This window comes from Elephantulus edwardii, unplaced genomic scaffold (genome assembly GCF_000299155.1).
Source record: "Elephantulus edwardii isolate Elephantulus edwardi_28Jun2011 unplaced genomic scaffold, EleEdw1.0 scaffold00009, whole genome shotgun sequence".
In the NCBI taxonomy this organism is placed as follows: domain Eukaryota; kingdom Metazoa; phylum Chordata; class Mammalia; order Macroscelidea; family Macroscelididae; genus Elephantulus; species Elephantulus edwardii.
In genome coordinates, this window is record NW_006399759.1 from 3,407,363 (window position 1) to 3,421,876 (window position 14,514).

The 14,514-nt window shown below is 40.1% G+C and overlaps 1 protein-coding gene across 2 annotated transcripts in view; it reads right to left on the minus strand.

Moving 5' to 3' along the window:
- SPDYA (speedy/RINGO cell cycle regulator family member A) overlaps positions 1 to 14,514 on the minus strand; it is a 54,475-nt gene that overhangs the window by 12,098 nt on the left and 27,863 nt on the right. For both annotated transcript variants that reach the window (XM_006880568.1, XM_006880569.1), the window contains exon 4: positions 13,150 to 13,321. In XM_006880568.1, the coding sequence (XP_006880630.1) occupies positions 13,150 to 13,321 (172 nt within the window). The remainder of the gene's footprint in view (positions 1 to 13,149; positions 13,322 to 14,514) is intronic.

Consider the following 14,514-nt stretch of genomic DNA (forward strand, 5'->3'; position numbering starts at 1 on the left):
CATATTGTAGGCTGCAGTCCTTGACACTCTGCAGCAGGCGCTTCAGGTCCTCTTCAGTTTCACCAAGCAGGGTTGTGTCATCCGCATAACGGAGATTGTTGATAAATCGTCCACCAATCCTGACCCCACATTTCTCCTCATAGAGCCTAGCCTCCCGGATAATCTGTTCTGCATATAGGTTGAAAAGGTATGGAGACAGGATGCATCCCTGGGGTACGCCCTTCCCAATTTTGAACCATGCAGTGTTCCCTTGCTCTGTTCTGACGACTGCCTCCTGGTCCAAGTATAGGTTTTGCATTAGAACGATCAAGTATTCTGGGATTCCCATTCTTCTCAGAGTCAGCCACAGTTTGTTATGATCCACACAGTCAAATGCCCTTGCATAGTCAATGAAACAAAGACAGACATTCCTCTGGTATTCCCTGCTTTCAGCTAAGATCCATCCAACATCTGGTGGCCTAGTGGCAAGAAGCTGCACTGCAATCCCAGAGATAAGCAGTTTGAATCCACCAGATACTCCGCTGGAGGAGGGGCAATCTCCCCCTGTTCCAATCAGATCCGATTTGATGATACACACAGAAAAAGCCTATTATTAGGGAAGAGAAATGCTTGGAAAGGTGGAAGGTCAGGGAAAGAGAGGAGGACTCTCAAAAAGATGGACTGACGGTAACAATGGGCTCGAGAGTGGCAGAGATGGTGAGGCTGGCATAGATAGGGCAAGGTTCAGATCTGTTGTTCATACAGTCACTCTGTGTTTCAGTCAGCTTGATTACTAGCACAAAGTGAGGATACAGTCTTCTCCATCATATAATTAGTCTGATAAAATAGAATGTGTATGAGACCTTTATTGCATGTTGTTGTTGTTGTTAGGTTCCATCGAGTTAACCATGACTAACAGCCGCCCTATGAACCACAGATCAGAAATTGACTCTATGCTGCACATCCTCACTATCTCTGCCATGCTCAAGCCCATGGTCACTGTCACTATGTCAGCCCATCGTGTTGAGGGTCTTTCTTCTCTTTCACTGACCCACCTATCCCAGGACTGGCCCCTCCCACAACATATGTAAAGTGTGTGAGACCGAGTTTCACCATCTTTCCCCCTGAGGATTATCTTGTTTGGTTTTTGCACAACTCCTTACCCACTGTGCCACCAGGGCCTCCTTGTTCTTCTCTAGCCTGCCCTTATTCCATTATGGAAGCTTTATTCGTTGCATAGATTTTTAAACTGACAGCTCCCTTTCCTATATACCCTATACCCAACTACTCACTGGAAGTTTTAACAATTATAGTTTTGTAACTTCTTAAAGAATTTCTTTTTTATTTACTACTGACTTCAGTATCGTTTACATTCTTGCTTCCTGATCTATAACAGATGCAGCAGTTTCCCTATAGAGTATCTTCTATATTTAGTCATTGATTCCCCTAAGTCGCCGTTTGTATTACTTCTTTCTAAACTCCTAATCAGACAGAAGAGGAAGAAAAGACCCAAATGGATGTCAGAAGAGACTCTGAAAATTGCACTGGAGCGCAGAGAAGCCAAAGCACAGGGAAGAATTCAAGATACTAAAGAGTTGAATAGAAGATTTCAAAAGGCAGCACGGGATGACAAAGCAAAATATTACAATGAAATGTGCAAGGAGTTGGAGTCAGAAAATCAAAAGGGCTGAACTCGCTCAGCATATCTTAAGCTCAAGGAACTGAAGAACAAATTCAAACCTCGAGTTGCAATAATCAAGGATGCTTTCGGCAGAATGTTAAATGATCCAGGAAGTATTAAAAGAAGATGGAAAGAATATACTGAGTCACTGTATTGAAAGGAATTGGAAGACACAGAAGAATTTCATGAAACATGGTGATGAAAGAAGAAGTTCAGGCTGCTTTGAAGGATATGGCAAAAAATAAGGCTTCAGGAATAGATGGTATACCAATTGACATATTTCAGTTAACAGATGCTGCCATGGACGTGCTCACCAAATTGTGCCAAGAAATCTGGAGAACAACCACTTGGCCAACTGACCGGAAGAGATCGATATTTGTTCCTATCCCAAAGAAAGGTGACCCAACAGAGTGTGGAAACTACAGAACAATCTCACTGATTTCACATGCAAGCAAGATTTTACTGAAGATTATCCAAAAATGACTGGAACAGCACATCAACAGAGAACTACCAGAAGTCCAGGCTGGGTTTAGAAGGGGTCGTGGTACTAGAGATATTGTAGCTGATGTTAGATGGATCTTGGCTGAAAGCAGGGAATACCAGAGGAATGTCTATCTGTGTTTCATTGACTATGCAAAGGCATTTGACTGTGTAGATCATAACAAACTATGGCTGACTCTGAGAAGAATGGGAATCCCAGAACACTTGATCATTCTAATGCGAAACTTATACTTGGACCAGGAGGCAGTCGTCAGAACAGAGCAAGGGAACACTGCATGGTTCAAAATTGGGAAGGGCGTACCCCAGGGATGCATCCTGTCTCCATACCTTTTCAACCTATATGCAGAACAGATTATCCGGGAGGCTAGGCTCTATGAGGAGAAATGTGGGGTCAGGATTGGTGGACGATTTATCAACAATCTCCGTTATGCGGATGACACAACCCTGCTTGGTGAAACTGAAGAGGACCTGAAGCGCCTGCTGCAGAGTGTCAAGGACTGCAGCCTACAATATGGATTGAGGCTCAATGTCAAGAAGACAAAGATTCTCACCACTGGACCAACTGGCAGCATCAGGATGGATAGTGAAGAGATTGAGATTGTACACAGCTTTAGTTTGCTTGGCTCCATAGTCAACAGTCTTGGCACCAGTAGCCAGGAAAGTAAAAGGCGCATTGCAATGGGAAAGTCTGCTGTTAGGGACCTCTCTAACGTGCTGAAGAGCAATGGTGTCTCTTTGGAGACGGAGACTAAGGTGTGTCTGATAAAGGCCATGGTCCTCGCAATCACCTGTTATGCATCAGAGAGTTGGACAATGACCAAGGAGGCTAGAAGGAGAATTGATCCCTTTGAGCTGTGATGCTGGAGAAGAGTACTGAGAATACCATGGACTGCTAGGAAAACAAACAGATTTGTCCTAGAAAGGGTTAAACCGGGTGGTTCCTTGGAGGCAAGGATTCTGAGGCTCCATCTAACATACTTTGGACATGTTGTGAGGAGAGACCGGTCCTTAGAGAGGGACATCATGCTTGGGAGGGTGGAGGGACAGCGCAGGAGAGGAAGGCCCTCTATGAGGTGGACTGATACAGTGACTGGGATAATTGGGATGGGAGTGTCAGAGACAGTGTGATTGGCACAGGACAGAGCGGAGTTTAGGGCTGTTGTACATAGGGTCGCTATGAGTTGCAGGCAACTCAATGGCACATAACAACAACAACAACAACAAACTCCTAATCTGAAATCAAGTAGTAGCAGATACAGAACCCAGCTCAGATGATACTGTGATACCTAGGACAGGCAGAACACATTATCAGAATAAAGCTTCCTCTTTTATAAATAGCTACCCTCCAAGATGCTGGAATTCAGGGTATCTTTCTCATCAGATAGACATCCTCCATGATCTGTGATCTAAGCTAGATAAATAAATTCTACCTCTGAGGAGCCCATTTGGGGGAAAAGTTATCCATCATAAGAAAAAAAGATCAGAAATAGGTAGAGGGATTCAAGCTGGAGAAGTCCTACATCATTTTTTTTTCATAATTTCCTTCCTTCCTTCCTTCCTTCCTTCCTTCCTTCCTTCTTCCCTCCCTCCCCCTGCCTTTCTTATTTTTTTGTTTAAAATAATCAACTTTTTAATATGTTTTTATGAGCATTCCTACATAGTTTTCTAATTTAATCATATGGTACTTCTTCCTTAAAAAAAAAAGGATCAAATGTAGCTTACAAAAAGACTAACTGCAAAATTAAAAAAAAAAATTTATTAAGCTAGATGAAATTCAAAGAGAAAATTCAGCTAGGGGGCAGTTAAGAAGCAAATAAAGCCAGCAATAAGCCAGTTGACCAAGTGCTATTAAGGTAACTTAGGGTAACCCCATGTCTGGCAGTGTAAAATATGTTCTCCTTGCAGTCAAAGTTTACAATGGAAAGAGACAAATTAGAAAACTAATTACTATCTGAGAGAATATGGAGTTTTTTAAATATAGTGGCATATAATGGAAAAGTCACTGAATTAAATAAACATAACAAGTCATAACCTTTCTAATCCAGTTTCTTCAACTGTGAAATGGAAAAAACACTTATTCTATTTGAAATAGTAAATAATGAAAATTCTTATGTGCTTGTAAGTATTACACAGATTAAAATATTATTATTGTAAACTAGCTTTAGCCACTCTTCTAACATGGGTTTATATTAGGATATGAGCTCAAAGAAATGTTTTGTATGGCAATATGCCATTACAGGGTTCTCAGTAACAAATGCACAGAATGCTATTTCTAATAGCATGTCTTGTAATTTTGTTGCAGAACGCTCCATCCTTTCAGGAATGATGTATTACTCAATTACATTATATCAACAAGATAAATTATTTATAGTAAACTTGTACCTTATTTACAAATGAGCTGTAGATTGAATACTTACTGAACAGGATAAAATAAATTATGTAGCTGACCTTTCTACATACTAACATGATTCAAAGCATTTCTAAAAAGGCAGTTTTATTTTTCTGAAACACATCTGGTTGGAACAGCCAGTGTGGGTTTGGCTGTGTGCTCGCAAACACAGATGGAGCTCTAGCAATCTAGTGGGTGAGAAGTTGTGTTGCCGACTCAGAGGTGAGCAGATCGAATCTCCCAGCTGTTCTGCATGTTATTTACAGCCTCTGAAAACCTGCTGGAGGGTCAGCTCTGAGTAAGTTCAGACTTGATAGTAATGAGTGAGTGAGTGATACAGATAGCTATCTGCCACTGGAATAAGGAGAGTAGTGCTAAGAGAAGCCTTAGTTTATGGCTTATTGTCTTTCTAGTTCACAGATTAATGTGTTGCTGCAAATAATGGTAAAATGTGTTTCTAAGCACAGTCATCAATTTAAAAGTGTGCGGCAATGTGTTAAGGATGAAAAAAATTGAAAGTCATTCCATTCTTTCTACCACTTGTTGTTGTTAGGTGTTGTCAAGTACAACTCAGTAACCCTATGAAAACTAGATCTGAACCCTATCTTATCCTCTGTCATCCTTACAGTCTTACACACCACAGCCCATTGCAGCAGTCCTTGAGTCAATCCACCTGATCGAGGATGTTGTTTTCCTTTACTGTCTCTCTCGAAGGAATAACCTCTCTTAGCATCATGCCCAAAGTATCTGAGATGAAGCTTCATCATTGTTGTCTCCAAGGAGCACTCTGGATGCACTTTCTCCAAGATATATGTTGTTCTCTTGGCCATCCATGGGATATCCCACAATCTTCTCTTAACACCACAGTTCAAAAGCCTCAATTCTTCTGTCGTCTCTGTTCACTGTCCAGCTCTCAAATGCTGAGATAATAAATATTCATTCACTTTTCACCAGCAAGTGAATATTAAGTATGTGCAAGGCATTGTTAGAGGCACTGGAGATGCAATAAAAATCAAATAAAGAGTTTGTCCCTTCCCTCATCCCAGTTTGCCATACTGTGGTTGCTTGTTTGCTGCTGTGATGATGGGAGCTATGCCATATAGTTCACATATTCAGCAGGGTCATCTACGGTGGACAGTTTCCGCTGGAGCTTCTGGACTAGAGTAAGAATCAAGACTGCCATGAACTTCTGAAACAAAAGGTCTTTAAAAACTCAAATAATAGAACACTGTTGGAGATAATGCTGGAAGATGAGCCCTTCAGGTTAATGCTGTTGTTGTTGTTAGGTGCTTTCCAGTTGAGAATCACTCATAGTGACCCTAGGAACGATAGATCTGAACCCTGTCTTGTCCTGTGCCATCCTCACAACCTTGGGCCTGCTCAAGACCACTGCTGCAGTCACGGTGTCAATCCACCTGACTAAGGGTTATCCTGTCCCTTGCCAAGTATGACCAAAGTCCTTCTCCAAGGAATAGCCTCTCCTAGCAATATTCTCAAAGTATGTGAGATGAAACTTCGCCATCCTTGTATCCAAGGAGCACTCTAGCTGCACTTTCTTCAAGACATATGTGTTTGTTCTTTTGGCTGTTCATAGGTACTAAAAATGTGACTGGGGAGGGACTGCTTCCTCAAGGTAGAGCAATGACATGGATGGAGTAAAGCTGGCAAGACTCAAAATGAGGAGAAACAGCTACAAGCATCCATTAATAACTGGAACATGAAATGTTTGAAGTATTAATCTAAGAAAATTGGAAGTTGTCAAAAATGAAGTGGAACACATAAAGCTTAGCATTCTAGGCTAGGCTTAAGTAAGATGAGATGGGCCAGTATAGCCGGTTTTGAATAACATAACTGTATAAACTGCTCTGCTGGGACTGAAACATTGAAGCAGAATGGTGTGACATTTACCTTCAAAAAGGACATTTCAAGATGTATCTTGCGGTGCAATAGTTAGTGATAGGAAATGATCCATACACATAAAAAGAGGACCTGGGAGTACAACTGTTATTCAGATATATGCACCAACCACTAAAGATAAAGAAATTGAGGACTTTTGCAGTCTGAAATTGTCAGAACATGCCAGCAAGACACACTAATAAAGTGCCTGGGGTGCAAAAATTGGAAGCAAAGGACTGTTGCTGTTAAGTGCCAGCAAGTCAAGTATGACTCACAGTGATCCTATGAACAACAGCTCTGAACCCTCTCCTGTCCTGTCCCATCCTTATCACCTCTGACACACTTAAGCCCACTGCCACAGATATTGTTTCAATTCATCTCAATGAGTTTCTCACTGACCCTCTATCGTTACAATTTTCTCCAAGGAATAGCCTCTCCTAATAACATCCCCAAAGTGTATGAAACAAAGTTTCACCATCCTTGCCTCCACGGGCACTCTGGTTGCACTTTCTTCATGATATACCTGTTTGTTCTTTTGGCTGTCCATCAGATATTCAGTATTCTTCTACAATACCACAACTCAAAGACATGAATTCTTCGTCTGTTAGCCTTATTCACTGTCTAGCTCTCAGATGCACAGAGGTGGCTGAAAAGACTATGGCTTACATCAGGCACACCTTCGTCTTTAAAGTGACATCATTGCTCTTCAGGACTTTGGATAGGACTCTGACAGCAAACCTTCGGAATGCTATATGTCTCCAGATCTCCTGACTGCTAGTGACAATGGTGTTGACTGTGGAACCAAGCAAGATGAAATCTCTGACAACTTCAACCTTTTCTTCATATATCATTATATTGTCTATTGACGTAGGTATGGGGAATCTTGTTTCCTTGATGTTGAGATATAATCCATATTGAAGGCTGCATTCTTGGTCCTTTGCAACAAGCACCTCACGTCTTCCTGATTTTCAGCAATCAAGGTTGTGTCATCTGTATAATACAGGCTGTTGAGTCTTATTCCAATCTTTTTTTTTGTAGAGGCACAACTATGTCATTTTTTAAAAACTTATTCCAATCTTGATGCCATACTTCTTTATGAAGTTTCCATTCTCTAATGATTTGTTCAGCATACAGATTGAAAAGGTATGGAGAAAAGAAAGATACAGCCTTCTGTTGGCCTAGTGGCAAGATGCTGCACTGCAATCCCAGAGGTACGCAGTTCAAATCCACCAAATGCTCTGCTGGAGAGGGAGGAGGCAATCTCCTCCTGTACCAGTCAGATCTGATTTGACGGTACACATAAAAATAATACAATAAAAAAGAAAAGAAAGAAAGATACAGCCTGACACATACCTATCCCATTTTTAAACACACAGTGTTCCCTTGCTCTGTTCGTACAATAGCTTTGTGGTCTAGGTACAGGTTCTGCATAAGCATAATTGTTCTGGAATTTCTATTCTTCTCAATATTAGCCAGAGTTTATTAAGATTCATATGGTCAAATGCCTTTGCATAATCAAGAAAACAATAAAAACTAGTCCTTTGTTCAAAGAAGCAGTGAAGACCTAGTAATGATTCCTAAAGATTAGTAGTACAATGTCGTAGTTGGGGGAATATGGTCTTGGTGACAGAAATGCTGTTCAACACCAAATGACAGACTTTTGTACAATCAATGATTTATGCATGGCAAATACCTTTAAAAAAACATGAACAGTGACTATACATATGGATCTCACCTGATAGATGATACAGGAATCGGATTGACTACATCTGTGGAAAGAAGTGTTGGAGACGCTCAATATCAGCAGCCAGAACAAGGCCAAGGGCTTATTGTGAAACCGACAATCAATTCCTCCTATGCAAGTTCAAACTGAAGATGAATAAAATTAAAACAAGTCTGACAGAAAAAAATATGACCTGGCATTTATTCCACCTGAATGTAAAAACCATGTCAAGAATATATTTGATGCATGGAACATTAATGATCAAGAGTTGTGAGATGAAATCAAGGACTTAATTCCTGAAAAAAGTTGGAGTTCATGCAATGGTACCTAACAATCATAAAATACATTTTCTTATTTTCTATAAGTGAGATTATATATTACTTGTCCTTTTGTGACTGACTTATTTTACTTTTTTGAGGTTGTGCTATGTATGGCACATTTCAAGACTTCATTTTCCTTTGTGGCTGAACAGTATTTCATTGGATGTATATTGCTGTTATTGTTATATGTTGTTGAGTTGCTTACAACTCATAGTGACCCTATGTACAACATCCCCAAATCCTGCTCTATCCCTTACTAATTTTATTGTCTCCGACACACCTATCTTCATTACCCCAGTGACTGAACCAAACCATCTCATCGAGGGTCTTCCACCCTCCCAAGCATGGCATCCCTCTCCAAGGACTGGTCCCTCCTTGCAACATGTCCAAAGTATGTCAGATGAAGCCTCAGAATCCTTGCCTCGAAGGAGCAGCTTGGTTTCACCCTCTCCCGGACGAGCCTGTTCGTTCTCTTAGTAGTCCATAGTATATTCAATATTTTTCTCCAATGCCACTGCTCACAGATATCAACTCTCCTTCTATCATCCCTAGTCTTTGTCCAGCTATCTGATGCATAGCAAGTGACTGCAAAGACCATGGCCTGGATCAGGCACACCTTAGTCTCCAGACTGACATCACTGCTCTTCAGTACTTTGGAGAAGTCTCAGACAGCAGACTTTCCCAATGCAATTTGTCTTTTGGTTTTGTGGTTGCTGGTACCAAGCGTGTTGATCGTAGAGCCAAGCAAACTGAAGCTGTCGACAAACTCCATCTCTTCATATACTACATTTTACTTATCCAGTCCATTTGATAGGCATTTTAAACAATGCCACACAGGTTTGTTTGCATTATAGCTTTCATTTCTTCTGGGTTTATACCTAGGGTTGAGATCATAAGATCATCTGTTGGTTCTATGTTCAACTTTTTGAGAAACTGACAAAGCTTTTGTCAGTACCTTTATCATTTTGTAGGCCCACCAGCAAGGAATGTCAATTCTGTTTTCTTGATAATATTGTCTATATCTTTTATTTTCTATTCTTTTTAATCACTGCCATTCTAATGAAGTGAGGAAGTTTGGTTTTTCATTGTGGTTTTGATTTACATCTTCCTAACTGGCAGCACCATGATAGATGGAGAAGAGACTGAGGTTGTTAGCATTTACAGCTTGCTTGGATCCATAATCAACACTCTTAACACCAGCAGCCAGGAAATCAAAAGACGAACTGCACTGGGAAAATCTACTATCAGCGACCTCTCCAGAGTGCTGAAAGCAACGAAGTCCGCCTAGAGACTAAGGTGCACCTAATCCAAGCCTTGGTCTTCACAATTACTTGTATGCATCAGAGAGCTGGACAATGACTAAGGATGACAGAAGAAGAGGCTTTTTGAGTTGTGGTGCTGGAGAAGAGTCTTGAACTTACCACGGACTGCCAAGAAAATAAATAGGTCTGTCTTGGAGAGGGTGAAACCAAGGCTGTCCTTGGAGGCTAAAATTTTGAAGCTCCATTTCACATATTTTGGGCCTGTGGCTAGGAGAGACTGATCCTTGGAGAAGGATATCATGCTTGGAAGGGTGGAGAGACAGCGCAAGAGAGGAAGACCCAGGATGAGAGGGATGGATACAGTAACTTGGGTAACGGGGGAGATGTGTCAGAATTAGTGAGACTGGCTCAGGACAGGAAAGGTTTCAGAGCTGCTGTGCATAGGGTTGCAGGTGACTTGACAGCACATAACAAAAACAACAATGGCTAATTAAGAGCTCTGGTGGCGCAGTGGTAACAAGCTGCCCTGCAATTCCAATGGCATGTGATTCAATTCTGCCAGCTGTTCCTTGGGAGAAAGATGGGTAATCTCCCATGAGATTACTGCCTCTAAAAAACCCACTGGAGGGTCAGCTTTGGGTTGGTTCTGATTCAACAGTACACAACAACAATAGCTCATGAGGTGGAGTATCTTTTCATGTTTAGGTAAAATGCCTCATTTTCAGATAATTGGCAAGATGATAGTCATCATACTCAAATATTTCCCCCTTTTAATAATTCATCCATAGATCTTAATTATCTCCTTTCTAATAAAAAAGGACAAAATTAAATGCTTCCTGTCTCATCCATTTTAAACATTTAAAAGCAAGCTTCCTGAATTTTCTTCATATTAAAAATCTCTAATCCTACGTATCATTTCACACGTGACATTTTACTTTTGAGACTCTGGTGTCCTCTGAATAGACAATCAGTATAAACAGAGGCAGTACACTGGGTAAGAATCTGATGATCTTTATTTTGTGAAAATTATGATTCCTGGGGTTTTGTTTGATGTGCCTGCTGCTAAATGAAAGGCTGGAGGTTTGATTCCATGCTGAAGCACCTTGTTAGAAAGACCTGAAAATCTGCTTCCAAAATTTCACCATTGAAAAGACTTTGGAATATAATGCTATTTAACACACCAATTATTAATGCAGCCTACATAAGTTTTCTGTAAGTCCCAATACACAAACACATTTACAATTGTCTAAAACTCTTTTAAGTAGTTTTCAAATGTATCCTTAAACCACATCATTCTTTTTTGCTTTTTGATAATTTGGTGTCAGTACCATGGCAATTCCATTTCCAGTATATATTGAAGTTGTTGCAGCTAAACTGTAATACTTATATTTTCGGAGTAGATGGCAGTTCAATGGAAGAAAAGCCATTTCTTGTTCCCATCTTTTCCCTCTTGGGCCCCCTCCTTATTCTCAGTGCCCCAGAGGTCTGAAGTGTTCACTTTAACAGATTTAGTGCACAAATCAAGCTGTCAAATCTAATGGGAGTTCTGGTGGTCAGTCTGTAGAGAACTGCACTTTGATAACTCTTGTCAGCTGAGCTTTTCTGGAGGTTTGAATACACCAGCTGCTCCGAGGGAGAAAGATGGGCAGTTTCCTCCTGAGAGATTTACAGCCAAGGAAACCTAATTGAGGGTCAGCTGTGAGTGAGCTCTAACTCGATGAAAGTTAGAGTGAGAAAAAGAGGGATCAAAATCATAGCCAAGAATGGCAGAAATCACCCACTCTTAATATAGGCAGGCAGTGACAAATACAGAAAAATAGAGTAATATTTCAAGGCTCTGAAACTGGAATAATTTACCTTAAATATTTCAGTGGGGATCCATTCATTTCAGGGACTGTGTACAGCCATAGTGGCATATGTTTCTATTAAATGCAATCTTGTCTTTTTGAACAGTCTTCTAAGAATTTCCTAGACTTTGCATTTCCTGCACATGCAACAGTCATCCTAATTTTATCAATAAGTAGACATATTCGCCATGCCTTCATCTCATTAACAAATATTATTAGCAAGGTTAGTTTTCAGAAGAGTTATGTGACATAACATTAAAATCTCCCACAAATCTAAAACTAACCCATTAATTTACTCTCTGGGCCAATAATCATTTGACTGGATGTGACTTCAATTTATTGCAGAACCATCTGGCCTATGTGTATCACAATATTCTGAACTAGTGTGGGCACTCCAAAGTGCTTAGGGAGTTGTGCTGCTAACCCACAGGGAGCACCTTTCTGGAGGTTTGAATTCAGCAGCTGCCAGGAGAAAGATGAGTGACATCCCCCCATGTGATTTAAATCCTCGGAAAGCCCCGGGAAGGTCAGCCATGAGTCAGTTCCAGCTCAAAGGCAACAACTGATAGCAGAATGAGTACTGACTCATATAAGTAAGAGGGGTCTCTGATGGCCTAGTGGAAGCTGCACTGAAATCCCAAAGGCATGTGGTTCTAGGCCACCAGCTGCTCCGAGGGAGAAGGATAGGTAATCTCCTCCCGTGCAAGTAACTGCCTCTAAAATGAGCCAGTTCCAACTCTATGGTACACAATAACAAGAACAACATATAGATAAATGCTTTCCAACTAATGTTCTACAGTTATTTAATTTGAAATATAAACTTTTTTATTTTTTGAAAGTCAGAGCAATCAATCTTTGAAATTTTTATGTCCTGCTGCTTTATTATAATAGGGTCTGGTATTAAGGATATAAATGTGAAAAGAGGTATGGCTTTTAATTAAATTTCTTCAAAAGTTATATCTTGCAGGGAGCTCTGGTGGCCTAGTGGCAAAAGGCTGCACTGCAATCCCAGAAGCACGTGGTTCGAGTCCACCAGATGCTCTGCTGGAGAAGGAGGGGCAATGTCCTCCTCCGGTACCAGTCAGATCTGATTTGACGGTACACACACACAAAATAATAAAATAAAATAGTTAAAAAAAAAGTTCTATCTTGCCATTGGTATTTAAATCACAGGAATTTGAAATTTCATGTTCTTTAATGTATATTATCCAATTCCAATATCAATAAAATATTTTGGTATGTTAGACATCACCATCTTTGAAAATATTTATGTGGTGGGTTTTTTTAAGATAGGAAAAATATGATAAAAGTAATTATTACAGTACCAGGCTTTTCAGGAATACAAAAGTGATTGTTTTTAATTACTGTGATGCAAAATTAAAATAACAACACTGCAATACACAACTGCATTCATGTAAATGACAAGGTTAATAGTCTATCCTTACATATACCAAAAGTAAAACACTAGAAGCACATTAAAGGATAAGACAAGGAAATTACATAAACAAAAGACAGAGACAATATATACAAAAAGTAATTTAAAATCCTTACCTCCTCACAGCATCGCCTGCTTACAATAGCTCTATAGTCAATTCTATCCCAGAGTTGATCCCTTAACTTTAAGAAATCAGGGAATAATTTTCTCCAGTTTTTTCCTAAAGCCCAAGGAAAAATTTCATACTTTGATTCTTCTTCATCTTCTTCAACTGTATTAGCCAGATACCTAACAAAGAAGACCAACATTCCAAAAAAGAAAATGGGTAAAGGACAGAAAAAAGTAGATCACACATAGATAAATACAGTTTATAAATGCATAAAAGATATACAGCCTTTACTTACAATTAAAGAAATATAGAGAATTGAAGACATAAAAATATAGAAATATAGAGAATTTTATCTTCATCAGTACTGGCTATTTTTGTACTCTTACCTATCGGTGTATGCTTTGCTCTGGGATGCAGTTATTGGACATAGTCTGATCCTTTTTGGTCTCATTAGGATTTGTTAGGTGTCTCTGGAGCAATATTCAGTGTAGGGCTAGTTATTCCCAAGGCCTTCCTCAGTATTCCATTGAATGCCCTGTCAGTTAGGAATCTGATTCTTTTTCTTAGCCCCAGTGATGAGAATAGGCACTATTACAAACCATATATGAATGTCAAGGTTCAGACAGTTCCGCTATGAGAAGGCAGCTCAGCCCAGGGATGTATTTCAACATCTGTAGGAGCTGGAGATCAAGTGACTGAAACCCGATATCCACACAAAGGAGCAGATTGTGGAAATGCTGGTGCAGGAGCAGTTCCAGGCCATCCTGCCTGAAGAGCTCAGGACTCAGGTGCAGAGATTTCAGCCTGGAGTCAGAATTACTGGCTAGGTGTCACTCCTTTCTTGCTCAATCTAAATACAAAAAAAATAAGCCACAGTTTCCCTTTGGTGCCAGATTTAACATCAGCAATGGGAAGGTTGCCTTTTACTATTTTTAATAAGAATCAATCAAAACTCATGTCTGGACCTCTTTGCCCCCCCCCCCCCCATTTTTGTGTGGACCTCTTTTTGGCCAAGACAATTTCATTTCCCAGGACTGAACTCCAGAAGGAGTTTCAGTGTTCTGTTGTTAGGATAATCAGCTTGCTGCTGCAGCCTCTGTCAAGAGGTCTGTTGACTGCCTCTTCCCTCCTCATTTGCACTTTGGATACACTTTAATATATATTGGTTTTATGTATCCAAAGAGATAATCAGCTTTAAATTTTAGATTTCTCACTGTGGTGGTAGCATGAATAGAACTTTCTGTAATCAACTGCTGCTGTTTTTGTTGTTATGTGCCATCTAGTCCTTGCAACTCATAGCGACCCTATGTACAAGAGCCCTAAACGCTATTAAACTCTAGTCTTTTCCTCAAGGCAAAAAAAAAAAAAAAAA